Genomic DNA, 23,468 nt, shown 5'->3' on the forward strand with positions numbered 1-23,468 from the left:
CTCTCTCAGATTTTTCCCCACTTAGATTTAGAACTCAGAGAAGTCCCAGGCCCACAACCCACCAGCACACACTGGAACAGGTATGAAATCTTACTATACAGTTTCCATAGACAAGAGTTCAAAATCCAAATCACATTTACAGAGAAAATATTTTAGGATGTGTTGGAATACACCTTATACCCAATTTCACTCACATTTATCTACCACTAGAAATATACCTGTTTTCTTTTTCCAATCCTTTCATTGACACCTAAGTCCCATAAGTCCAGTATATACAGTGTATAACTTTAATTCAACTCTGCCCTCAATTTATACTTACCAGAAATACTTCCCCACTTGCTTTTTATTCTTGTAAACAACAACACCAACTGGAGTTAATCCTAAGAAATACTCAGATTTGTTTTCTCCCTGCAAAAACAAACATATACTTATAACTATGAATTAATTTATATAAATGCTCTTTGTCAAACTATAATTGGCCACGCAAACATAATTTGTTGCATTAATACTGGATCTAGTTTTTGGAAGATATCAGCTTAAGAGCTAGCTATGATGGCAGCTAACTTGTTGCTCAGTTTTTTAAGAAAATTTTCTTAGTGCATTCATACTTACAACTTCAGTTATTAAAAGAACCTAGACTACCAATCAGGCCACTGACCGACTCACCCCATGTTGTTTCTACAGTGGTGTGCAACCCTTACTGCACATTAACTGGAATCACCCATTCGGCTTAAAATGCTAATGCCTGGGCGCTATCAAAACCAGCTAAATCAGAATCTGGAACCAAGGGGCCCACACAGCAAAAACACATAAATGTTCCAGGTGCTTCTCCTGTGCAGCCAGGGATTGAGAACTTCTATCAAGAGTCCCCGCTATCAAGGGTCCCTTTCTTTCCAAGGACTCATCTTGATCTTTCTCTTTGGTGTGGACAATCATGAGACCTGGTTCATCACCACCCACTCCCGAAAGTTCAGGCAGCCACCTGAGGGCATATACTTGGATTTTCTGAGGTCTCTGTCTTACTCCTTCCAACTTCCACTTGTGATTTTACGACTGCTCAAAAATTTTAAAATACAATCTCTTCTGGTAAAAACTGGACACCCTTAATTTCCAGACAATGATAAACTTCAATTAAGAAAATGGAATTGTAAAATGAAAAAGTTACGGAGTGGGTACTAAGAACATGCACAGAACTGCCTGTTTATGTTCATCTTATTTCTACTTCAGGTCAAATATCAGACTGCAAAGTCATATTCCCAAAGACCATAAAACAACTAATAAGTTTTGGAAGAATTCTAGCCATTGCCCACTTTCGGTTCTAAAAATTCAATCTTAAAGGAATGTGTAGAAGATTCTAATGAATCTAGTTCATTTACCATAAATTCCACGGCCCACAAAAAAAGTGTCTGTGAATTAGGATAAACATAACACTAATGCAGAAATATTTTGCAAAAGACTCTCTTTACACATTTCCTATAAAATACGTATTTTAAAAAAACCTAAAAATCTAACAAGATTAATGTGGTTAGAAGGGAAAAATATAACTATTCCACAACATTTCAAAAGTATTCTTAAAGACAGTGTAGAGCATTTAATGATCTGATGAGACTGAAATCTATCAGGGTACTACTACTTCCCCCAAATATGTAACTTTTATTGCATATTAATGGTATACCCAGGGATGGACCTAACTCTTTACAAATAATATGATATCTTGTTTTAGGAAACTCTGATGAGCCAAAGACACATAAAATGAATACATGAATGAGTTATTTGCATAACAGTAAGTTTTATCAGAGTTCCTTAAAAATTGAGTTCCGTAATCCAATTGACAAACACTCTATAAATAATCTTTGGCAGTTCATTTCATGTAAAGAATAAGGTACCTGGCTCCTTTTCTCAAATAATTAAATCTGACTATTGTTAACTAAACTCATAACATAAAAGGCATATTTCGATCTCACTGGAATCGAATAAGCAATTGGTAACCTTAGAGAAGTGGTTCAAAGCTTAAGACCTAGATACAGAACACTTGATAGAGATTGAGTATAACTGCTCAATGACTATGTTCAGCAAGTTTCTGTCAGCCACTGAAGAAAATCTGCAAAAATATTTCTATTAATGCAGTGGTAAGAACTACAATAGGCAATAACCATAATATTGACAGAACCTGCAGAATCACCAATAGTTGCACCTATACTGTTGCATAAAGTCTACTTTACCTGGCAAATGATTTGATAAAAGTTTTTTCAGCCATAAAATCTATTTTTGGAAAACCCTCCTGTTTTCCATCTAATACAATCAATTACAGACCAATTTTAAATTGTTTTGACATTTAGCTAAGCCCTTTGGAGCTGTTATCCAGATTGTGTTTTCAAGGCCAGTTAATTGTTTTCTACACATGGAAATAAAATCACAGACTTTTATGCAAAACTCATTAGGGTTTTAATCCATGCAAGAGATTCGTTGTGTTTGAAAAACACAGATGAAAAAGTATCAACTTCTCACGAAATAACAGGACTGCAGCTTTCCTTTGGGAGTTTCAGTGACACTTGAAGAAAAATGTCATCAGTTTAAAATATTTTGTGTTAATTAAATGTCACTCACGTAGACGGGATGAAGATCAACGCCATACATCTCCAGGGATTTGGCAGTCCTCAAGTAATTCAGCTCTGCTTCAGAAGGAGCCTGACCCCTACATCCAGCATAAAAACAAAGAGCCTTCCTTTACTGATAGCTATGGCACTTACAGGGAATATAAACCATCTTCACTATATTCACTGTAAAAATAAATAATCCTTTGTGCTAATGCAAATGTAAGTCTTTATATTTCAAGATGCCCCTTGCTTACTTGGTGACCGAATTTTATACTCTGAAGTGATACTCGTGTTAAGTTAATTTCATTTACCGAATCCATTTTTGCTCATTATAGCCAATCCCAATGTCCTAGCATATATTAAAAATTCTCAACTTCAGAAACCCCCAAAGAGATTAAGGAGCACTCAAATTTAAAAAGCATACCCCTGACAAAGAGTAAAACGTCTCCATGCACCAGCAGCTAGCTCTCTGTCAGGAGGAAAAAGGAATGAGAGCAGTGGTGGGTGGAAGAAGAGAATGGACTCCCCCACACCCAACCAGCTCATCAGCCTCTCCTGAGCACAGCAGTTTGAAAACACATTAGTTAGTATTTAGAAATTGTAAAAAATACTTGTCATTTTCTTAATACAAAGTACAGAAATCTACCTAAAATCTTCACTGGCAATAATAGACAAAAAACAGCATTCATTCCTAATGAGGGTGAGCATCTGCCAGGAATCTCCATGGATAAGCAGAGCTGTGTGTGTGTGTGTGTGTGTGTGTGTGTGTGTGTGTGTGTGTGTGTAAAAAGATTTTTTATGGTTAACAAAAGGAGCTATGAACTTTTTTAAAATTAAGAAATCCTGCTTTGATGTATTCCTATGTTTCATATCACCTTGGAAAACCCAGTAATAAACCATATTTTTGAAATCTATAAAAAATGTTCATCACAAATTAGATACAAGAAAGCTACCAAAGCTTGATCGAGCTTTATTCCCTTTTAAGTAACAGTCACATTGTCAACACCATCACATAAAACATGTAAGGCCCTTTACCCAACGCTCCTTGATAATTTCAAAATATAATTGTGCTTTGAAACTCCTAGAATTAGCAGTCTCAAAATGTGTCAAACATAATGTTATAACAGGCACTTTCTTAGCATCCACTTCAGCGAAACCTTAAAATGAAGGGCTCTATAATCAGCCCGGAGAAAATTCTGGTGCACACTAATACAAGATGGAGTCTGCTTTCTCTGATTGCAATTCAGGAATTGACTTCTGCGACTACTCACTGAAACAGATCTTTCAGGCAAACATTTTTTTGTTGACCATATTAATTCTACATTTTTTTTCTTAACTATACTAGATCTGAAACCAAGCAAATTCAAGAGGGAGTGTTACATAAGAAGGCAATAAAGCGAAGTTAATCGGTATAGAAGATTTAACTAAAATAACTATAATTAAATTATAACTTCAATGCTGCAGGCCATTAATTGAAAATCCTACTTAGGGCAGGTATATTCTCAGAAGTGCATGTGGTATTAACACAACATCCTCCGAGGCTCCACACCAGTGTCATCATGATTTCCAGATTCGTTACTACAGACTGACTAGGACTTTGCTTATAACTGTGAAGAACTTACAAACTTAACGACATAGCAAATCCAAAATACATTAAGGCTTTTGTGGTTATAAAATATATTTATAGTTAAAAAATAAATCTCACAAGGTACTGGTGACAAAAAAGTCGGCTGCAAAATACAGTACACACAGAATGACTCCATTTATGTAAAATCATACATACATAAATCTATATGTAATAAATTTTCTCTATAGGAAATTATGCATAGTGAGGTTTGAAAGGCCAATAATCAAAAATATCTTGACTTTAGGTATTGGGAGTTACTCTCTCCTTTATATTTATAATTGTTTAGAGTTTCTATGAGCATTTTATTGTTACATGCAGTAAAAACCTTAAAAAGAAAAAGAATGAGAGACTGTTTCAGAAAAAGGTGAGAAATTTATTCTATAAACTTTTCTTAAGACTGCTAATAGCAAACGGATGATGGTTGATGTAATATAAGGTGTTATCTTTTTCCAGCTTAATTGAGATATAATTGACATAAAATCTCATGTAAGTTCAAGGTGTACAATGTGTTGACTTGATACATTTATATATTGCAGAATGACTACCACCATAGCTAGCTACTACCTCCATCTTATCACATAATTACCATTTCTTTTTTGTGGTGAGAAAATTTAAGATCTACTCTCTTAGCTACTTTCAAATATATAGATGGACCTTGAGGGCATTACACTAAGTGAAAGAAGTCAGGGAAAGACAAACACTGTATGATATCACTTGCATCTAAAGAATCTAAAGAAATCGACCTCACAGAAACAGAGACTGAAATGATGGTTACCAGGGGCTGGTCACCAGGGTGGGAGACATGGAGGAGATGTTGGTCAAAGAGTATAAACTTCCAATTATAAAATGACATTCTGGGCACCTAACATACAACATGTTGATTATAGTTATTAAAATGTGATTCTTACATTAGAGTTTTATGAATTCTTTCTATGGCTTCTTCGAGTTCTTCCTTCTGATCAGGAACAAACCGATACTCTGACACATAGCCTGCAGTATGCTTATATGGGTCATAATCTCCAAGTTCAGCTAAAAAATAAAAAAAAAAATTGTAATTTTTTCCATTTTAGGAAAATATTCCTAAATACGCAGGAATAAAAATATTCCTATCATGCTCAAACATTTTCTTCAAGTGCCTTATTAATAAATTCATATATAACTAATTTAGAAAAAAATAAGTCTGATGAGCATATATGAATGGTATAAACAAAATCATAATAAAAACACAAGTTCTGTAGTTTTACTTTCTGAAAGACTATAATTTTCATTTTCACTTCAATTTTTCTCATCAGTTTATATACAAAAAAATGTTGTAAACAGAATTTAGAGTACATATATTGGAAATACTAGATATTAAAAACAACCATGAACCCAATATATCCTCTCAGACAATGACACTAAGAAATAGAGCACGTGATTCAAAATGTATTTGCCCCAAATAATGGTCATAGAAATATAATACAATGCTGCACAAAACCCCCACCACAATTTATACAAAGAAATAAAAGGAAAGCAGAAAGCTCACTACGTTATGCTTAAAAATTCTCTTCTCCCCAGCCCAACCCAGTTCGTCTATGTGACATTTTTCCTAGGATATTTTTCCTGCAATGTTTCTGATCTGCAAGTGACACAAAGACAAGAATGTGCTGTCCAGCCTCACTGCCCCCAGCCTCTGCCTCTGTCTCCAAAATGACAATGCAACCTGGAACTGCCCCACATGGTCATCATATTGATGCCAACAGCTTAAGTGCAATGAGTGCCAAACGTGTGCCACACTGCAGTGGCGTCGGCACCTGACCCCGTGGAGTCTTCACCACAGCGGCCTGGAAGCAATGTGATCTCTGAGTCATATCTTCAGGGGATCAATGAACTCAGGTAGAATGTAGAACAGAACAAATGTTCAGACCTTCCACTTAATCAAGAATCAATGCTACTCCTGCGACTAAAACTGCATTGGACCTACTACAAGGAAGATATAACTGGCATCATTTTTACCTCTCCCCGAAGGGACGCTGATTAAAACTTGAATTCTAACTAAATCCAATTTTTTTTAGCAACATGCCATTTGATAAGAAAAATTGTAGCATACGAACTTGCTTAAAAAGAAAAATTCAATTATTTTTCTCGCACATCTGAAGCAAATTTACATAAGTGGAACCTACACTGGATGGCATATGCTCCCAGCTGAGCAGCAGTGCTGACAGGGCAGGGCAACCGGCCCTGAAGGACATCTTGCTTCACCTGTAAGAAAAACTGATATCTAAAAGAGAAATGGAAAGAAGAGATTAATGATACCTTATGCTACCCAGACCTAAAGTTTCAGAGCCTGAGATTCAGGTAACAACTAATCACCTTTAATGAAAATAAAGTACTTTCTGCTCTTTTGTGAAGGGACTGTTTGGGAACAGACTATTTAAAAACACACTCGACAGAGGCAATACAGGGTAGTGGCTAAAAAACACAGGCTCTCAAGTTAGACTGGCTGGATTGCACCCCAGCTCCAGCACTCTCTAGCCTGTCACCTTGGTCTGTGGCTGAACCTCTCTTAATGGCCAGTCCCCTCACTTGTAAAACCGGGTAAGTGAAGTATCTACACTGTATAAGGCTGACATGGAGGTTACATATAAGCTATTCCTACCATTCTCATTACTGCCATTGCCACTACTATGACGGCATAATCTTAATGAGAGAACAAATCACAAAGACCCAACTTATATGATATGTGTTAGCTACAGGGTCTAAAATCACAGGCACAGGACAAAAATTCCATCAAGACTTCCACTTAAAGGCCCTGCTCATTATCTGCAGCTTTACTCATTCCATTCGCCTGAACAAAACTTGTTATAATAGTGCCACCCACTTTTCTAAACATTGTAAATATAGTAACTCATTCCAAGTATTTTACATACAATAACTTATGCAAAATTTTAAAATGAGGTCAGTACTATTATAATCTCCATTTTGCAGATGAAGAAACAGACACAAAGCGATGAAGTAACTTGTCCAAGATTTCGCAACTAGTCAAGTAGCAAAGCCAGACTGGAATCTGAGAAATCTGATCCTAGATCTCTCTTAATAGGGTGCTATATAACTTGGCTAGCTTCCCATCCGCCACCCATCCTACCATTCACCTTTGTGTCAATGGAGAGAGAGAGACCAGAGGTTTATGAACCAATCTAATGAACTACCAACATGACCCCAGGCCAACACCACTAACTTACTATTTTCTCTCTCTCCTTCCTTCCCTCTCTTTCTCTCCCCATCCCATCCCCTTTTTCTCCCCCATCCCCACACTTCAGGCTGTCTTTTGTGATTTCTCTTTCTTTGCAAGGTGACTCTTCATGTCATCAAGAAGAGCAGAAAAAAAGCAAAGGAAATGATTTATAAAAATCGGCCGTGATAAATTTCTCTTCTCTAAATGCTCACAACCAAAGCTCTTGGTGAGGGAATCCAAATGTTAGAGGCTACTCTGATTATTTCTAGAAGACTGACACCCACTTCGATTACACCCACAGGCTTAAGTGAAAATCTGCTTAAAAGCCTGTGTTTCCCCACTGCCCATTTCAGTAAATGACACCACAGTTCTCCAGACATCAAGTAAAAGAAGCCTAGGAATAATGTGTAACCCTTGGCACCCACGTGCTGTCAATAAATCTGGTAGTTTTGGGAATCCATACACTTCTCTCCATCTCCTAGTTCAGGTCACTACCCACTGGATTTCTAAACCTTCACTGCTCTGTCATTATTCATACTTACCTCTCTTCCAAACTATTTACTTTCCTGAGAAGTAAATAGGATTCTTAACAGGTAAATAAGACACACCACTCCCTTGATTAAAACAAATAAACAAACAAACAAACCCTTAAAATATTTCCCTTTGTCTTCAGAATAAAGTTCAAGATCCTTAAGATAGGTTATAAGACTTCTTGAGCCAAATTTCTTGCCATTAACCAATGACAACCCACCACCACCACTCCCTACCTTTCATTTGCATTTCCGGCCCTACTTAAAATCTTTCTTTCCCTGAATGAATGCTAGTCTTGGATATCAAATCTATTTCATTATAATCATCTGTGCTCCTCTTGAAGAGTGACATTAGCAGAAATTAAATGCAAAAGCTTATAAACTAAAGAGACATTTCACTAGAAGTACCACTGCTTGCTGGAAACGCGTTGAGCTACTCTCTCTTCCCCTAGTGTTAACTTGGAATTTCTTTTCCTGAAGCGTATTTTTTTCGGAAATGGGTCACAGATGCATATTTGTCTTGCTCTATTTAAGACTTTTATAACATCCGACTGGATAGTTAAATCCTTTGCCAAATACAGAAACTGAAGGACCTAAATCTCACAAGAGTTTGCTTTAAAGAGAAAGAGAAAGAGAAACAGAGGGAGATGAAAAAGACAGATCTGAAACACGGAGAAAGACAAACATACAAAAAACAGGAATCATAACCCACTGGTGACTGTATCCCACCATAAGCACACAATAGCTCCTCAATAAAGATCTGCTGTCCTGATGGATGGCTATGATTACGAGCCGGTCAAGAGGTAGATGAAAATGGAAAAAACTAAACCGTTGCTGTCTCTGAGAAATTCATGAAGAAAAAAAAAAAAAAAGACATGTTCAGATTTCCCTGTACAGCCTACTTTTTAAAGATACCAAAAGATCTTTAAGTCGTTGCATTAATAATCCACTAAAATAGAAGAAGACAGGTAAACTATTTTTAATTAGGAATTTATCTTAATGACAGCAAGCATTGTAATAGTTTTATACAAGACAAATTTATGATACAGTAAAATCTTATTTTTATATGCTAAACACTTGATTATATCTCAGGTTCTATTTTTAGTTAACTATATATTTTGTCCATTTTATGGGACTTATACAGTACAACTTAAAATTTCATTTAAATTCCAGATTTAGAGTTGCTGTGTCTTCTGTGTCATTCTGATTAAGGCTATGATTAGATGCTTAACTCCTTGTTTATCTCTGGTTTTAATTAGGGTGAATCTGCACTCCAGTTTACCTAGGACGGTTCTAGTTTGTGCCTATTACACGAGCCTAATTATTATAACTCTCCTCATCATTCTCCAAAGTGTCAGGATTTAGATAATAAATTATATTGTGACCCTAGTTATATTGTGCCCTTATTGGAGAAAAAAAAAAAAATGCTGACTAAAAATAACCCACTTAATAAGGAAGCTTTACAAAACACATTCTGGTACAAAACAGAGGTTTCACAGAGCAACTACTGTTTATCTTTTTATGTAAATTAGTATACCGGTATATATGCACTCTCTCCCAAACTAGATTGTGAGCCTCGGGGAAGAAATAGTCTGTCTTCCCTCCACCAACACTCATCACAACACTACATCCAGTATAAGAGAGGAGTTTGAAATATTGGCCTCGCAGTTTTCTGTTTGCCTGCTGTTCAATGAAAAGAACTGAACTGACACGAAGTATGTATAAGCCATTGTGGACCATTAACAATTTAGCAAGTATCAGAGGAAAGAAGAGTGGGCAAAGGAGATTTGCTTAGACAAGGAGAAGAGAGACCCTCTTCTTTCAGGAGCCCAAAGCAAAGATTCTCCTGAGATTCCATGGCCAAAGAAGGCCAGAAATGCCCACATCAAAGCAGCCTGAAGTGTACCTTCCAGCGACTTGAGACCCTAATGAGGAAACTGAAAGATGTGGGGACAAGCAGAAGTTTGATTTCTGATGCCAGTTGAATGTGTAACTGAGGAATTGAAGAGGAGAGTACCTACCTAAACGGGAGGCAGGGGTGTCTTTATGTCCCTACAGAGAGGGAACACAGCACACAATGGGAGCCTAATCATTTTGGATTAAACTTAAATGTGATGGACAGAGGAAAAAATGCTTAAATAATAACATGATATTGAACACTGTGGAGGAAATGGCATGCATGGCTTAAGAAGAAAGAGAGTGGAGGAAGCATCCAATAAATCTCAAGAGAAAGTGACAAAGAAGATCTGGAATAACACTTGTGCCTCAGAAGCTTAACAGTGATGATTATAATATAGGAACAAATAGCAATAGTATCACTTTCTATTTGTATAGTCCTTTAACTTTTACAAATTTATTTTGCGTCCATACTGGAATGTGACCCTCACCTCAACCCTGTTTCCTTCTCTAAGTGAAGACCATTCTCTTCACTTAGAGAAGGAAACAGGGGCTCCAGAAGTAGGTATGTAACTGAAGGCCACTCAGCTGGCAAAGAAGGTAAAACAAGCTAATCTTCACAAAGTGAATAATATGGATTCCCAAGACAATAATAATAAAATTGATAAGCCTAATGTCAATCCCCAGAAAATACAACAAAATATTACAAAACAAACTAAAAAACAAAGACCTTCTTTTATTTTTTATTGTATTTATTCATATTTTTAGGCGAGGTAACCCTTGGTTGACCTCACAGATTGCAAAGACCTTGTTGCTTACAATCCCTTATTTTTTATTTTTTACGCCTACAGGACCTGGTCTTCCTAGGTGGTCTCCCATCCAAGTACTAACCAGGCCCAACCCTGCTTAGCTTCTGAGATCAAAGACCTGTTTTTAGAAGCTAAAAAGTGTTCATTATGAACATGTCATCTGGAACTAACATTCTTTTCTTTTTTAGAAATAGTTGTTAGAGCCTTAGAAGTTCAGGGAAATTTCAGTGGCATCGCAGATAGGGTTGTCAGCAAAGCAATGGACAGTTTCTCTGTCTCTTTCTTTCTGGAGAACTGAAACCATACCTCCCTTTGGTCACTACTAAATTTCCTTGGTACTCAGTGCATTGAAACAATGTTCTACGTAGTTAGCGAATGAAGGGTAGGGGAGTGAGTGAATTTTGTCTTTTTATACAAATTTAAGAAATGCAGACTAGAAGGCAGTAGTAGGATGATTCAGAATTAAATGAATAACAAACCTGGAAAGTTCTGATTAGAGGATTGACTTTAACCTGGAATACCTCTCTCCAGGCTCCAAGTTGGTCTTTTCCTCTCTAGTTCTATAATCAATAATTTGAAAACGAAATAATTATCATTATTTCCATTTTAGCTAACCCATCATCTACTGAACACTTACACTTTTACTTTACTTGCATATTCCTCCAGTCATCTTTCTGAAGAAATACTTTAATTCCATTTACAGATGAGAAAACAGGCTTTAAAAAGGTTAGGTAATCTTCTCAAGATTGTACAACTAGTGAGTGCCAGAGCAAGGATGCAAATCTCAGCCTTTCTGATTCTAAAGCGTGTCTTCTTAACCAGTATGTGTGTTATGCTGATCAAATCTACAGAAGATACAGAGCTATGAATGACATAAAATACATGGAAGACTGTCATAATATTTTGAGTTGAAAATAAGATTGACAAATGTCATGAGGTCTGGAATTACTTAAAAGACAGAAAAAAGAGAAGAAAGATTACATTTATTCTGCACAGACCTAGAAAGAAAACCTACTACTAATGACAGAAGTTCCAGGAGTTTATTTCTTATTGAATTTCCTATTGTTTTACAAGGCAGTAAGGTTTCCTATCTTTAAAACGTTTATAAAGAATCACGCTGACATATCAGGAATGTTCTACAAGGGTGGAGGTTAGGATATGTGACCCTGCAGTTCTCTTAACTTTAGTTCAGAAAACAGGAGCACCTAACAAGTACTCCAAGTTGATATGATTCTTTAACTTACATTTCTCATGGTCTGGAATTTTACTTTCTTGTGTATCCCATTCACCTCTAATTTTGTTTTGTTTTTCTAAATACAACGTCCTTCTGGAATACTGTATCTAGTATGGTCATATATGTACATGAGAAGATTCAATGCAGCATTATCTACAATTTTAAAAAAGGAAACAAACTAGAGAGTCATCCCATAGTTAAATATATTATGAAATACCATGCAAGAGTAAAACAAATGAGTTCAATTGTGAAAGAGGTCTGTATAATATGTATGAAATGGCATAATTACCAAAAAAATATATATATGTGGAAGAATAGGAATAAGCATGTTTACCACAGTATTATTTTTCATATCAAAAAATTATAAACAACCTAAGAGCCAATACAGAGTAGGCCAGAAAATTTTTCAATAGAATTGAAGCAAATAAATGTTCGACTTGAAAATGCTTACCTAAATAGACTTTTTCCAGCATATATGGGGGGGGAGGGGTGAGTACTATTCCTGCTTTTGCCAAAATTATCTCGTGTAAACGACTCCCTTTTTAAGGTCCATCATGCCTACCTATTTAAGTTAACATATTCATGCAAATCAATGACTTTATCTTCAAGACGTACCAAGAATAAATATATAGTGATATCACATTTAAATGTACATTTAACTTACCTAAACCCAACCATATGTTTTGAGCAATAAAAATAAATTATTATAGATCATGGCCACTACCTGTAAGTCAATTATGTCATCTGGTTCTTAACTACATGATCTGGTCTAATACTTGAGGAAAGACAGGTGGTATTGAATATTTTGTGGGGTTGTGCATAACACACAAATCCATGTATTCTGTTAACAAGCTGTCAGTAGATTCTGAAGCGAAATGTCTGTTCATCATTAATATTTGGTGACCAGGTGTGAAATAATGCATTATAAAGCACTTCTCTTTTTCTTCCTTAACACTAAATCACTTATCTTTTGGAACCTAACCCTCATTTAAGATGTAACTCTGCTGAACTGCCAAAACAAGGAGAAAAGGAAATAATGAGTGCTGACACTTGCCATAAGAAAACATAACCAACTACAATTAACCCTTGAACAGTATGGAGATTAGGTTATCAACCCCCACGCTGTTGAAACTCCACGTATAACTTCTGACTCTTTTAAAACTTAACTATTAATAACCTACTGCTGACCAGAAGTCTTAATGATAACATAGTCAATTAACATATGTTGGATGTTTTATGTATTATATACTGTATTAAAATAAAGTAAGCTAGTAAAAAGAAAATGTTATTAAGAAAATCATAAGGAAGAGAAAATGCATCTACAGTATTTACCGAAAAAAAACCACACACATATAAGTGAACCCATGCAGTTCAAATCCCTGTTGTTCAAGGGTCAACTGTATGAGAACTGCACATACATTATCCCATGGAATGCTTACAAAAATCTCAATTTTACAGTTGAGGAAACTGAGGCACAGAGCAGTTACTGACAAACTCAAAATAAAGGACTTCCTATATATTCATAAAATGTTCCCTTGCAATTCCCTAATGAATTACAGATATAAATGCATTTTTATACTACTCAGACTCATGAGCCCAGGATTCAGAAATTCCTCTTGACTGCAAAGACTATTCATGAAACTCTAACGTAAATACAACCCCACTCTTTGACATCTCCCCAACACAACGGCCTTTCTCTCACAGAGGTATGCTCGTGGAAAACTTGAAAGAGCAGCCCTGCTTTTCAAATGTTCACTAACAATGTGGTGATGGAAGATGTGAATACAGACATCAGCACAGTTCTAAAAATGAGGCCTAATTATAGCACTTCAGAGTGGAATAGAAAACGTCCAATTAGCCTACCCTCTCTCACTCTTCTGTGTGCAGTCCAGAATCAAGACAAAACAACATCTAAGGGAAAAGATGAAAAGATGGAATAGGAACAAAACCACAGACCACCTTAGTTATCAAAGATAAGACTTCAAATTTTTTGAATAACACATTAGGCTTTACTTAAGCCAATGATAGGGGTTTACTAAGAAAGCTGACCACTTAGAGTTAAGTTAAGAAAAACACTTTTGTTTTTTGCTACCATGTGCAATCAAGTCACAAGTGGAATAAATGAAAAACATAACACTATTATTTGCTCTTTATAAGCCACTTTCAAACGTTGGCATGGGCTATTTAACAACAGAACCAATATCAATTGAAAATTCTGTCTTAAATGAAATAAAACATTCGATGACAAAGGTGAAATGATACATCATAAAATACCAAAAGCAATTTTTCATTTCCTACAGAGATAAATGAAACCCCTGGACAGATGATATTTAAGCTACAACCAATTAAAGAGAAATGACTGGCTCTTCAAATTTATATTTACATATACAAACTGAGCATCAAAATACTCTTCCTTTACACAGTTCAAACAGTTACTTTTACATGACTACAAAGGCTGAATGCATCTTTCACAATAATGATACAGAAACATCACATCACAGCAGATGCAAAATCTATCATCGTATCACCCAGGTTCATGCCATTGTTCAAACACCTCTATCATCAGCCATTGATCTGCCTCATGCAACACTAGTCTAAATTTAACTCTCACAGGAGTGCATTACAAAATGCAGGTAGACATACATCCAAATGTTTGACCCCAATTCGTTTTAAATAAAGCCTTTTGTATAAGCCGTACATGTACTGTTCAAAAGCAAAGTAAATACTGTACCTGGTTATTTCTTCTTTAAGCTTACATGGATCATCAGCATAGAATTTAATACCAAAATACAAAGTATATGGAGGTCCAGCTAAAATAAGAAATAGAAAATAATTAAATTTCATATTATAAATTAGTTGATGTAATAGTATATTATTATACAACTATTAAAAATTACACTCACCAAAAATATTTGCAAACCATATACTAGATAAGGGGTTAACATCCAAAATATGTGAGGAATTCATACAACTCAATAGCAACAAATAACCCAATTAAAAAATGGGCAAAGACCTAAATAGACATTTTTCTAAAGAAAACATACAAATAGCCAACAAATATATGAAAAGGTACTTAACATCACTCCTTATCAGAGAAATGCAAATCAAAACCACAATGATATATCACCTCACACCTATAAAAATGACTACTATCAAAAAGACAAAAGTGTTGATGAGGATGTAAAAAAAAGAGAACCCCTGGACACTGGTGGTGGAATGTAAGTTGATACAGCCATAATGGAAAACAGTATGAAAATTCCTCAAAAATTAAAAAAGAGAACTACCGTATGACCCAGCCATGCCACTACGGGGTATTTATCCAAAGGAAATGAAATCGGAATCTTGAAGAGATATCTGTACCCTCATGTTCATTGCAGCATTATTCATAATAGTCAAGATACCTAAGTGTCCACCAATGAAAAAAATGGATAAATAAAATGTGGTACACGTACACAGAGAGAGAGGGGGGCAGGGACAGGAAGAGGCATATAATTCAGCAAGAAAAAAGAAAGAAATCTTCCCATTTAAGAAAACATGGATGAACTTAGACAACATTATGTTAGGTAAAATAAGACTAAGACACACACACACACACACACACACACACACACACACACACACACTGCCCGATCTCACTTATATGTGGAATCTAACATAGTCGCATACATAGATGCAGAGAGTAGAATGGTGGTTGCCAGGGGCTGGGGAGAGGAAAATGAAAAGATGTTACTCAAAGGGTATAAAGTTTCAGTTATGCAAGATGAATGAATTCTGGGGACTTAGGGTACAACATGGTGATGATAGTTAAGATACTGTAATGCATACTTGAAATTTGCTAAGAGGACAAATCTTAAATCTCACACACGCACCTCACACACTGGTAACTATACAGAGGTGATAGCTAAGTTATTTACCTTGATTGTGCTGATCATTTCACAATGTATACACACATCAAAACATCAAGTTGTACACCTTAAATGTAAATAATTTTTATGCGAAAGTGATACAAATAGAGTTGTTTAAAAAATTATACTCACCAAGATTTTCTAAAGACACAAGAAAATATGAAATGGAAAAAAACAGGGTCAGAACCGTATGACAGTAGGACTTCAACTATGCGGGAATCTATATACATATGGGTCTACGTGTTCGTAAATACAGGAAAAAAGGACCGAATACACCAGAATGTTGCCGGTTCTCTTCTCTGGTTAGTGAGGTTATGCACAATTTTTATTAATTTATAATTTTTTCATTTTTCACATTTTCTATAACATTCATGTATTTTTTTCATAATGAAGATTATAAATAAACAAAATAAATGGCTTGAAAAGCCATCCACCTATCACTAATTATTGCAAAATGTAGCAAGAAAAATCTGCAAAAAACTGGAAACAACTTAAATGCTCAGCAGCAGGTGGACGTTTAAGTGAAGCAAAGGACATGAGCGTACGGAGCCAAGTAACCTCTTAAATGGGCAGAGGGAGAACTCCAGGTGCAGACGGGGAAAGAGCACCAATCTATATTTCTGACTGCAGAAATACTAGCCCTTTTGTGAAAAAGAAAGCTATTTGTTAAAATGTTTCCCCTAGAATACATAAGAAATTACTAACAGTGGTAAACTTTGGGGAGAGGGACTAGAAAGGTTTTTTTTTTCCAGCTTTATTGAGGTAAATTGACAAACTGTAAGGTATTTAAAATGTTCAATGTGATGATTTGATAGATGTATACATTATGAAAGGATTCCTCCCACCTAGTTAATTAACACATACGATCCCATATATATTTACCTTTTTTCCCCCGTGAGAATATTTTATTCTACTCTCTTAGCAAAACTGCTATGTTAGAAATATCTTACCATGTATATCTCTTCTGTTTAAGAAAAAAAAATCATCGGTGAGACTATGTGGTAGGATTAATCTCACTACTGTCTCATTCTTAAACTTTTCTAATCTAAGAATGTGTTCTTATATATTTAAGAAGACAATTCTCATCTCAGTCATTTACCACATACACAAGAACTACATGCACCAATACCAAATATATATGAAGCAAAGCCTGAAATTGTACCTACATGGACAAATATAAACTATAATTAAACATTCATATTGTGAACGGGGACACAAGCCCCATGGAGTGCCAACCGCATTATATTATACTTTTACTAGAAATATTTCTATTTCAGAGGATGTGAATCTAACCTGCACTGTTTGCAAAATTATATACTTCTGAGCAGTGTGTTAACAAGATCATATATTAAAATTGTTTTGAAATGGACTTGTAATCTGCTGCACCAATTGGTGGTCATAGTTTCTAGTCTTTTTTCTTAAACAGAAGCTCTCCCACACACATAAAAATAGATATTAAGTGTGCATCTTAGTAAAAATACTTCCACCTACACATGTGATCCCCAGTCTCTGATACTGTGTAATTGACATAAAGTAACTTCAGTCTTTCTATTTTCATTTTTAACTGAGTAAATGAAGTCCCAAATTTAGAAGTTAGGGCAAGAAAATTAAATAGAACAAAAGACAATAAATCCATAATGCATTTATAACATACGAACTGTATCGTTATTATTATTATTATGACACACATATACTGTTTGTAGAACCCCAAAGCCCTGTTCCGGGTATACAGAAGACAAATGAGACTAGGGCCCCGCTCCTCTCCCCTCATCTATGCCGTCCTGTATAGGCACCCCTTACTCTAGAGCTTCTTTAAAAGCTATGTTTTAAAAGAAATTTTGTTTTAATTTTCTGTCATTAGAGTTGATTCCGTATACTTGATTTCTACGTTTAGTTAATCGCTGTATTTGTGTTTCTGACAAACACACCTCCACCCCTGCACAGAGATGTCAGGGAGGCACAGACTATGAAATATTTAGAAGAGCCAGGAAGTCTACCCTCTGCTGATCCATCTTTGTCAATCAAGGTCTGTGTTACTAAGCAGATGGGTCGGCCTGCGCCGCAGGCCTCTGGGGTTAGCGTCTGGGGGTGGCAGGAGCACAGACACTGCTTCTGCTGTTGCTGAGACAGTGCACAAAGAAAAGGAGGCCTTGTCCAGAGAGCAGAGCTGCTTTTATTCTCTGGAACATGGCAGATTACACCCTACTGACCAAGCCCAGCCACTTCAAACGTGTTTAGTGATGAGCCGTTATGTAGAAGTTTGAAAAATACAAAATTAAAAGCATTTGATTTGGGCTAATTTTCTTAAAGGACCTGTGGCCCAAATTGGCCCTCCAATTCCCATTACATATATAAAATGGCTTGAGTTCTAAGTATAAGGCATCATTACCATTTGATTGCATTTAATAAAGTACAAAAATGTTTCCTAAACATTTGATTCTCAACAACTGCCTCGTAACATATGTAAGGAAGGTGAAGCACCAAGGAGGTAAGTAGCTTGCCTAAGATCACAGAGATCACAAACTAAGAACCAAGTTTGCTAATACTTAGAGTTCAGTGCTTTCTCGCTGCTATTCCATACAGCCTTTCGGGGGAAAAAATTATAATACCTTTCAGAGTAAGCAAATACTTTCATTTATATCACTGTTTTATAGTCCAGTCAAAGGCTATGGAAATGAACATTTAGGAGAGAGAATATGTCTAGCCAGATATTTTTTGGCTTCCTATTCTAAGACTGACTATAAAAATCAGTCTCCAAGTTATTGTCTTGAATCCATGTCTTTCCACAGAGTTGACCTTTAAGAAATCTTTACGTAAGCTAAGTTAATACTGTTTTACTTTATATAAAATACAGAAGCCGGAAACTGGGAATCCTCTAATCTACCTTTTGTGAAGACTAATTTCAAGGCTTTTAATGATTAATAAAGTGTCTTCCATTAGCACAGGGATAAATCAAGACTTACCTATGAGAATCTTGGTGACTAGCAAGTATTCTGTCATTTTTACAGATATTCCTTCTGACTAATCTACTAGAGATGTTGAGAGCCACTCTCCTTCATTAATTATCAAACTATCTCATGAGATAAGATATAAAGACCATGTATTGTTCAGTTAAATAATCTCTCTTCCATTATAATATAGGTGTTTTATTCTTACTGTATGCTCCTGTCCTTGGGGTCCCTGAAGCACCATGCAACCAATTTTACCACAAGAAATGAGCCAATATACATGGAAAGTACAGATGCAGAATGGGGGTAATAGGGCCACAAGAAACCACTAGGTCTTATTAGCAATCATTTGCACATTAAAGCATAACAGTTTAATGAGAGCAGAGTTTCTAGTTTGAGAGGATGACGAAGTTTTGGAGATGGACAGTGGTGTCAGTTGCAATGTGAGTGTACTTAATGTCACTGAATTTACACTCAAAAAGTTTAAAATAGTAAATTTTACAATAGTTTTTAAAGATAGTCTTTTAAAAATAACTACTCTTTTGCATACTTAAGGACCACGAGTACAGGTATGCATGCGTGCACACGTATTTATAAATAAAAACTTGGGTTACGGAAATTAAGGTTAATAAATATAACTTTAATTATACTGAGTCACTTAGTAGTAAGATTCATATTTACAAAACCTAAAGCAGAATAGATGGGTCCTTTCTGAAGCCACTGAAATCTTTCAGGTCGCAAGGGCATTTCTTAATTATTGACTCAGCAAACTAAACAGTGTGACAAACCACTTCTTAACCCAAGAAACTCAAGCATTTTAAAAGGTTGGATATCCACTTTTGCTGAAACAGTGCCTCTCTGTCTTTTCTCTTTTAAGGTGAAAATTTAAAGACAAGCAACTAGAAAAATCACAGACTAAAGTCAAGAACAAGCATAGCCCAAGCAAATATCAATACTAAGATCTAGTATCAGAGTCTTTATCAACTCAAATTTAATCAGAGTTTGCAGAGACCAGTCAATGTATGCACATCAATTTCCATATTCTGGCACATGAGAACTAGTACTCACCCCTGTAGTTTGAAAGCCTGTTTCTGCATCCAACTAATCCTGGACATTACATCATTTTCAAGGCACCCCTTAACGAAGTTAAAATTAGATACCTACTGTTGATCAGTTCTTTGTGTTCAGCGAGGGTTTTTGTAGGATCCAGCCAATACTGTGTGAGGAAGAAAAGGGTAATTATAGAAATTAGTTGCTTTTCATTGGCCTTCACTTCAAGAGCATTTGCAAAGTGTTATTTTAAATGACATTTAAATAATAAATAAAGCATTTACTTTATCATATACACATAACATACAGAAGAGCTTTCTGCAGCCAAACATTAAAAGATAAATGATGTCAATGTTTGGAAAGCAGCAGAGAAGAGAAGAGAAGAGAGACAGTACTCGCTGGGTTCTTAGTTGAATTCTCGTACTGATTATAAGATCAGCAATATCAAGATGCTAATGAGTGACCGACTTACTGCTTTTGGTGGGAAAACAATGGCCACAGAGAATGCCTCCCAAGTCTGTTTTCCAAAGTCCCTATCGCAACTCCCTGCAGCCACATCTCCCCCTAAAAGGTCTTTACCTTCCTCACTTCCAGTCCCGTTCTTTATAGGTGTCACTGCTAGAGGTAAGGAGGAAAGAGATCAAATTAAATGAAACCCTCATCACCTATTTGGGACAGGCTGCTCGGTACAGTGGCTGAGGATGGTCCAGATCCCAGCGCCCACCCAGCTGGATTCCATCCTGGCTCTCCTCTCATCAGAACTATGTAACATGGACCAAGATACTGGACATCTCTGAAACTTCCTCTGGCTTGCTGTGAGGATTAAATAAGTTAATTCATGTAAAGCCTTTGGAACAGCCCCTGGCTCATACAAAGTACGTAATATTCACTAATGATGATTATTATTAAGGTGTGAGGCTCATTCCTATTGTGCCTTTAGCCAGCCTGAGGTACTTGCTTATTAATTCCAATTCATCTTTAATGAACAGAATTTCAGACAGTGATGGGAGAACTTTTGGCCCTGGGGAGAGGTCTTCCTTTAAATCCCCTCCTTTTCACTGAAAGAAAAAGAAACAAGCCTTTAGCCTTTAGCCTCATCTCCATCCGGGGAAAGAGCAAGGGAGAAGCACGGAGGGACATCCGGGTTCCCCTAGAAGCACACGGTCGAAGGGATTCCGGAGCCCTAGAGGGTCAGGGGAGGGTAAAGCGGAACCTCTCCCCAGCTGTCCTTGACAAATGCTGGCGATCCCAAGAACCCAGCTAAGCAGCTTCCATTTTCTCACATTCCTGAATGAAGAAGGGGCAGTTCTGACAGCAGGGAGGTGAAGCTGGCCCACCTTGAGCCACTGCATTGCCAGCACTCTCAGTTCACCCTAGTAAAACATGCTCACTCTCCTGACACTTCTGAGTCAGGAATCAGGAATCACAGGTCGGAAAAGGGGTCCAAGAGAACCTTCCTGCCTAGTTCCTTCTTCTCGGCTCTGCCCCTCCATCGAAGGCGGAAATGCTTGCTCCGCTATACAACAGTAGCAATAATTACAAATACTTATTATAATAGTTTTTTTGCAATCCTCTTACCTTTTATTCCTAATTACAATGAATATAATAATAATTAGTCATACTAAATATATGTCATAATCATTTTATTATAAGATTTTATTACAGGACTAAACTCTATTCATGTGCATCTATAATCTTCACTATTTGCTACTCATAAGGCAGTTTCAGTTTTCCAACTGTTTAAAAAATAAAGTTATATATATAGCAACTAACAACAATGTTTATTATTTTGCTCCTAATCACATCTCAATTTTTTGAAGGTCTACACTCACTCACTTTTAAAATAAAAAAGATATTTGAAGCAGAGGCTATAATCAATGACCTGCTTTTGGAGCCCACGGTGACTAGAGATATGGCTTTGCTGTTAAAATAATGGTTCGTAAGGAAACACTGATTCATCCAAGTAGAGTAAAATCAGCCCAAATGCTAAGTCGTGTGTTAGACAGAGAGCAGACCCTTTCTTCTAGGTATATAAAGCTATGGATGCTCCTCATGAAATAGAAACTTTAGGTGGATGGGCTGTTTCTTGCCATTCATGTTAAATAATACTATCCCTTGGATTTTTCAAAGAGGATAAAACCAAGGAAAACACACACAACTAGCCATGTTTAACACTTGCCTTCAGAACTGTGAGGAATAAATTTGTTGTTGAGAAAAATTTTAAATAAACACTTGCATTAGATTTCTATTGCTGCCTAAGTAGCAGAAGCTTAGCAGCTTACAATGATACCCATTTATAATCTCCAAGTTCTATAGATCAGCTGGTTTCTTTTCTCCAAGTTTCACAAGGCCAAAATCGAGATGTGAGCTGGCTGGGGTCCTAGAGGGTTATTTGTGGAGGGGACCCTACCCATGAGAGCGCTTTAAGGAGGGGACTTGGAGTTGAACCCGTAGTGACTCTCCCAGTGTCCCCCAGATGTCAAGGTATGCATATTAGGTCTTAATTTTAGGCCTTATACCACACTGATATATGAGGACTCAGTAAGTGCCTAGGACAAGAAAGAGGGAAGGAAAGGGAAGGGAAGCAGTCTCTGGTTTTACTACTATCTCATCTCATACTGAAATTAGTAGAAAACAGAAATTGGAAGAAAGCTTCTTAATCTCTCCTTCTAACATCATCACCAAAAAACAACTTTACAGATTCCTCAAACCGATATTTTTTTTTGCCTCCAGAATGTTTTTCAGTTATTAAAAAACTAAATAAAGAAAACAGAAAGGAAACTTTTAATTAAATGTAACAGTAAAGATTAGTTGACCTACTAAAAATTTTTATATTAATGATAATCTCTACACTTTTAAAATAAATCTCTTTCCTTAGAGCAATCTGATTTGTGAGGTGAAAAGTATAATGAAGGTTCTGAGATGAGTTAGAAATTACAATTGTGCAGCAAAAAAAAAAAAAAAAGTCAAGACTCAGTCAAAGGCGGTTCGATCGGCACACTGCACATCAGATATGCTAAGCATCAATGCAGCGCTCGCCACGCATAAATCTCATTTGATCCAAATGGATATCCAGAATTACAGAGGTCAGATGATGGTAAATGCCGCAGAATATAAATAATAAACACGAGCCACCAGATTTCATAAGCTAACATCTCAAATTGTAAAACCCACTTACACTCAACCAAGGAAAAGAAACGACCTTAAGACCAAAGCAGCCATACTATGAGGCACTTGTCACCACTCATTATCAACAAGCAATCAAACATAGCATGGCTGATCATCATGAAACACATCAGGCAGCTATTCCATAACTAATGAGAAAGAGGGCACAAGAAATTGCCAACGAACACAATATCCCATTCATTTAACATTTACGGAATATCCATCATACATGTTCTTTATGATATGTCAGACCTTGTCCTGGGGAGTGTGGGAAAACAAAGATGACTGAGACCTACCCTTAACCTCGAGGTGCTGAACGCCTAGCAGGAGACACACAGACACAGAATCACAACACAATGCTATACGTGAGACGACAATATGTATAAGATGAGTGAGTATTAGATAATAAAATTAGGTACAAAGAAAATTAGCTCTGCAGGATGACTGTAAGAAGGCATCACTGAAGAGAAAAACTTTGAGCAGTGTGCACATG

General features: G+C 36.3%; 1 protein-coding gene across 1 annotated transcript in view; it reads right to left on the reverse strand.

Moving 5' to 3' along the window:
- Positions 1–23,468, reverse strand: part of EPB41L4A (erythrocyte membrane protein band 4.1 like 4A) — a 209,250-nt gene that overhangs the window by 89,803 nt on the left and 95,979 nt on the right. Inside the window, exons 3-8 of the mRNA XM_015590363.2 lie at positions 19,925–19,976; positions 14,639–14,717; positions 6,387–6,484; positions 5,133–5,253; positions 2,608–2,695; positions 320–408 (exon numbers count right to left, since the gene is read on the reverse strand). Of these exons, the coding sequence (XP_015445849.1) occupies positions 320–408; positions 2,608–2,695; positions 5,133–5,253; positions 6,387–6,484; positions 14,639–14,717; positions 19,925–19,976 (527 nt within the window). The remainder of the gene's footprint in view (positions 1–319; positions 409–2,607; positions 2,696–5,132; positions 5,254–6,386; positions 6,485–14,638; positions 14,718–19,924; positions 19,977–23,468) is intronic.

Source organism: Pteropus alecto, unplaced genomic scaffold (genome assembly GCF_000325575.1).
Source record: "Pteropus alecto unplaced genomic scaffold, ASM32557v1 scaffold20, whole genome shotgun sequence".
In the NCBI taxonomy this organism is placed as follows: Eukaryota; Metazoa; Chordata; class Mammalia; order Chiroptera; family Pteropodidae; genus Pteropus; species Pteropus alecto.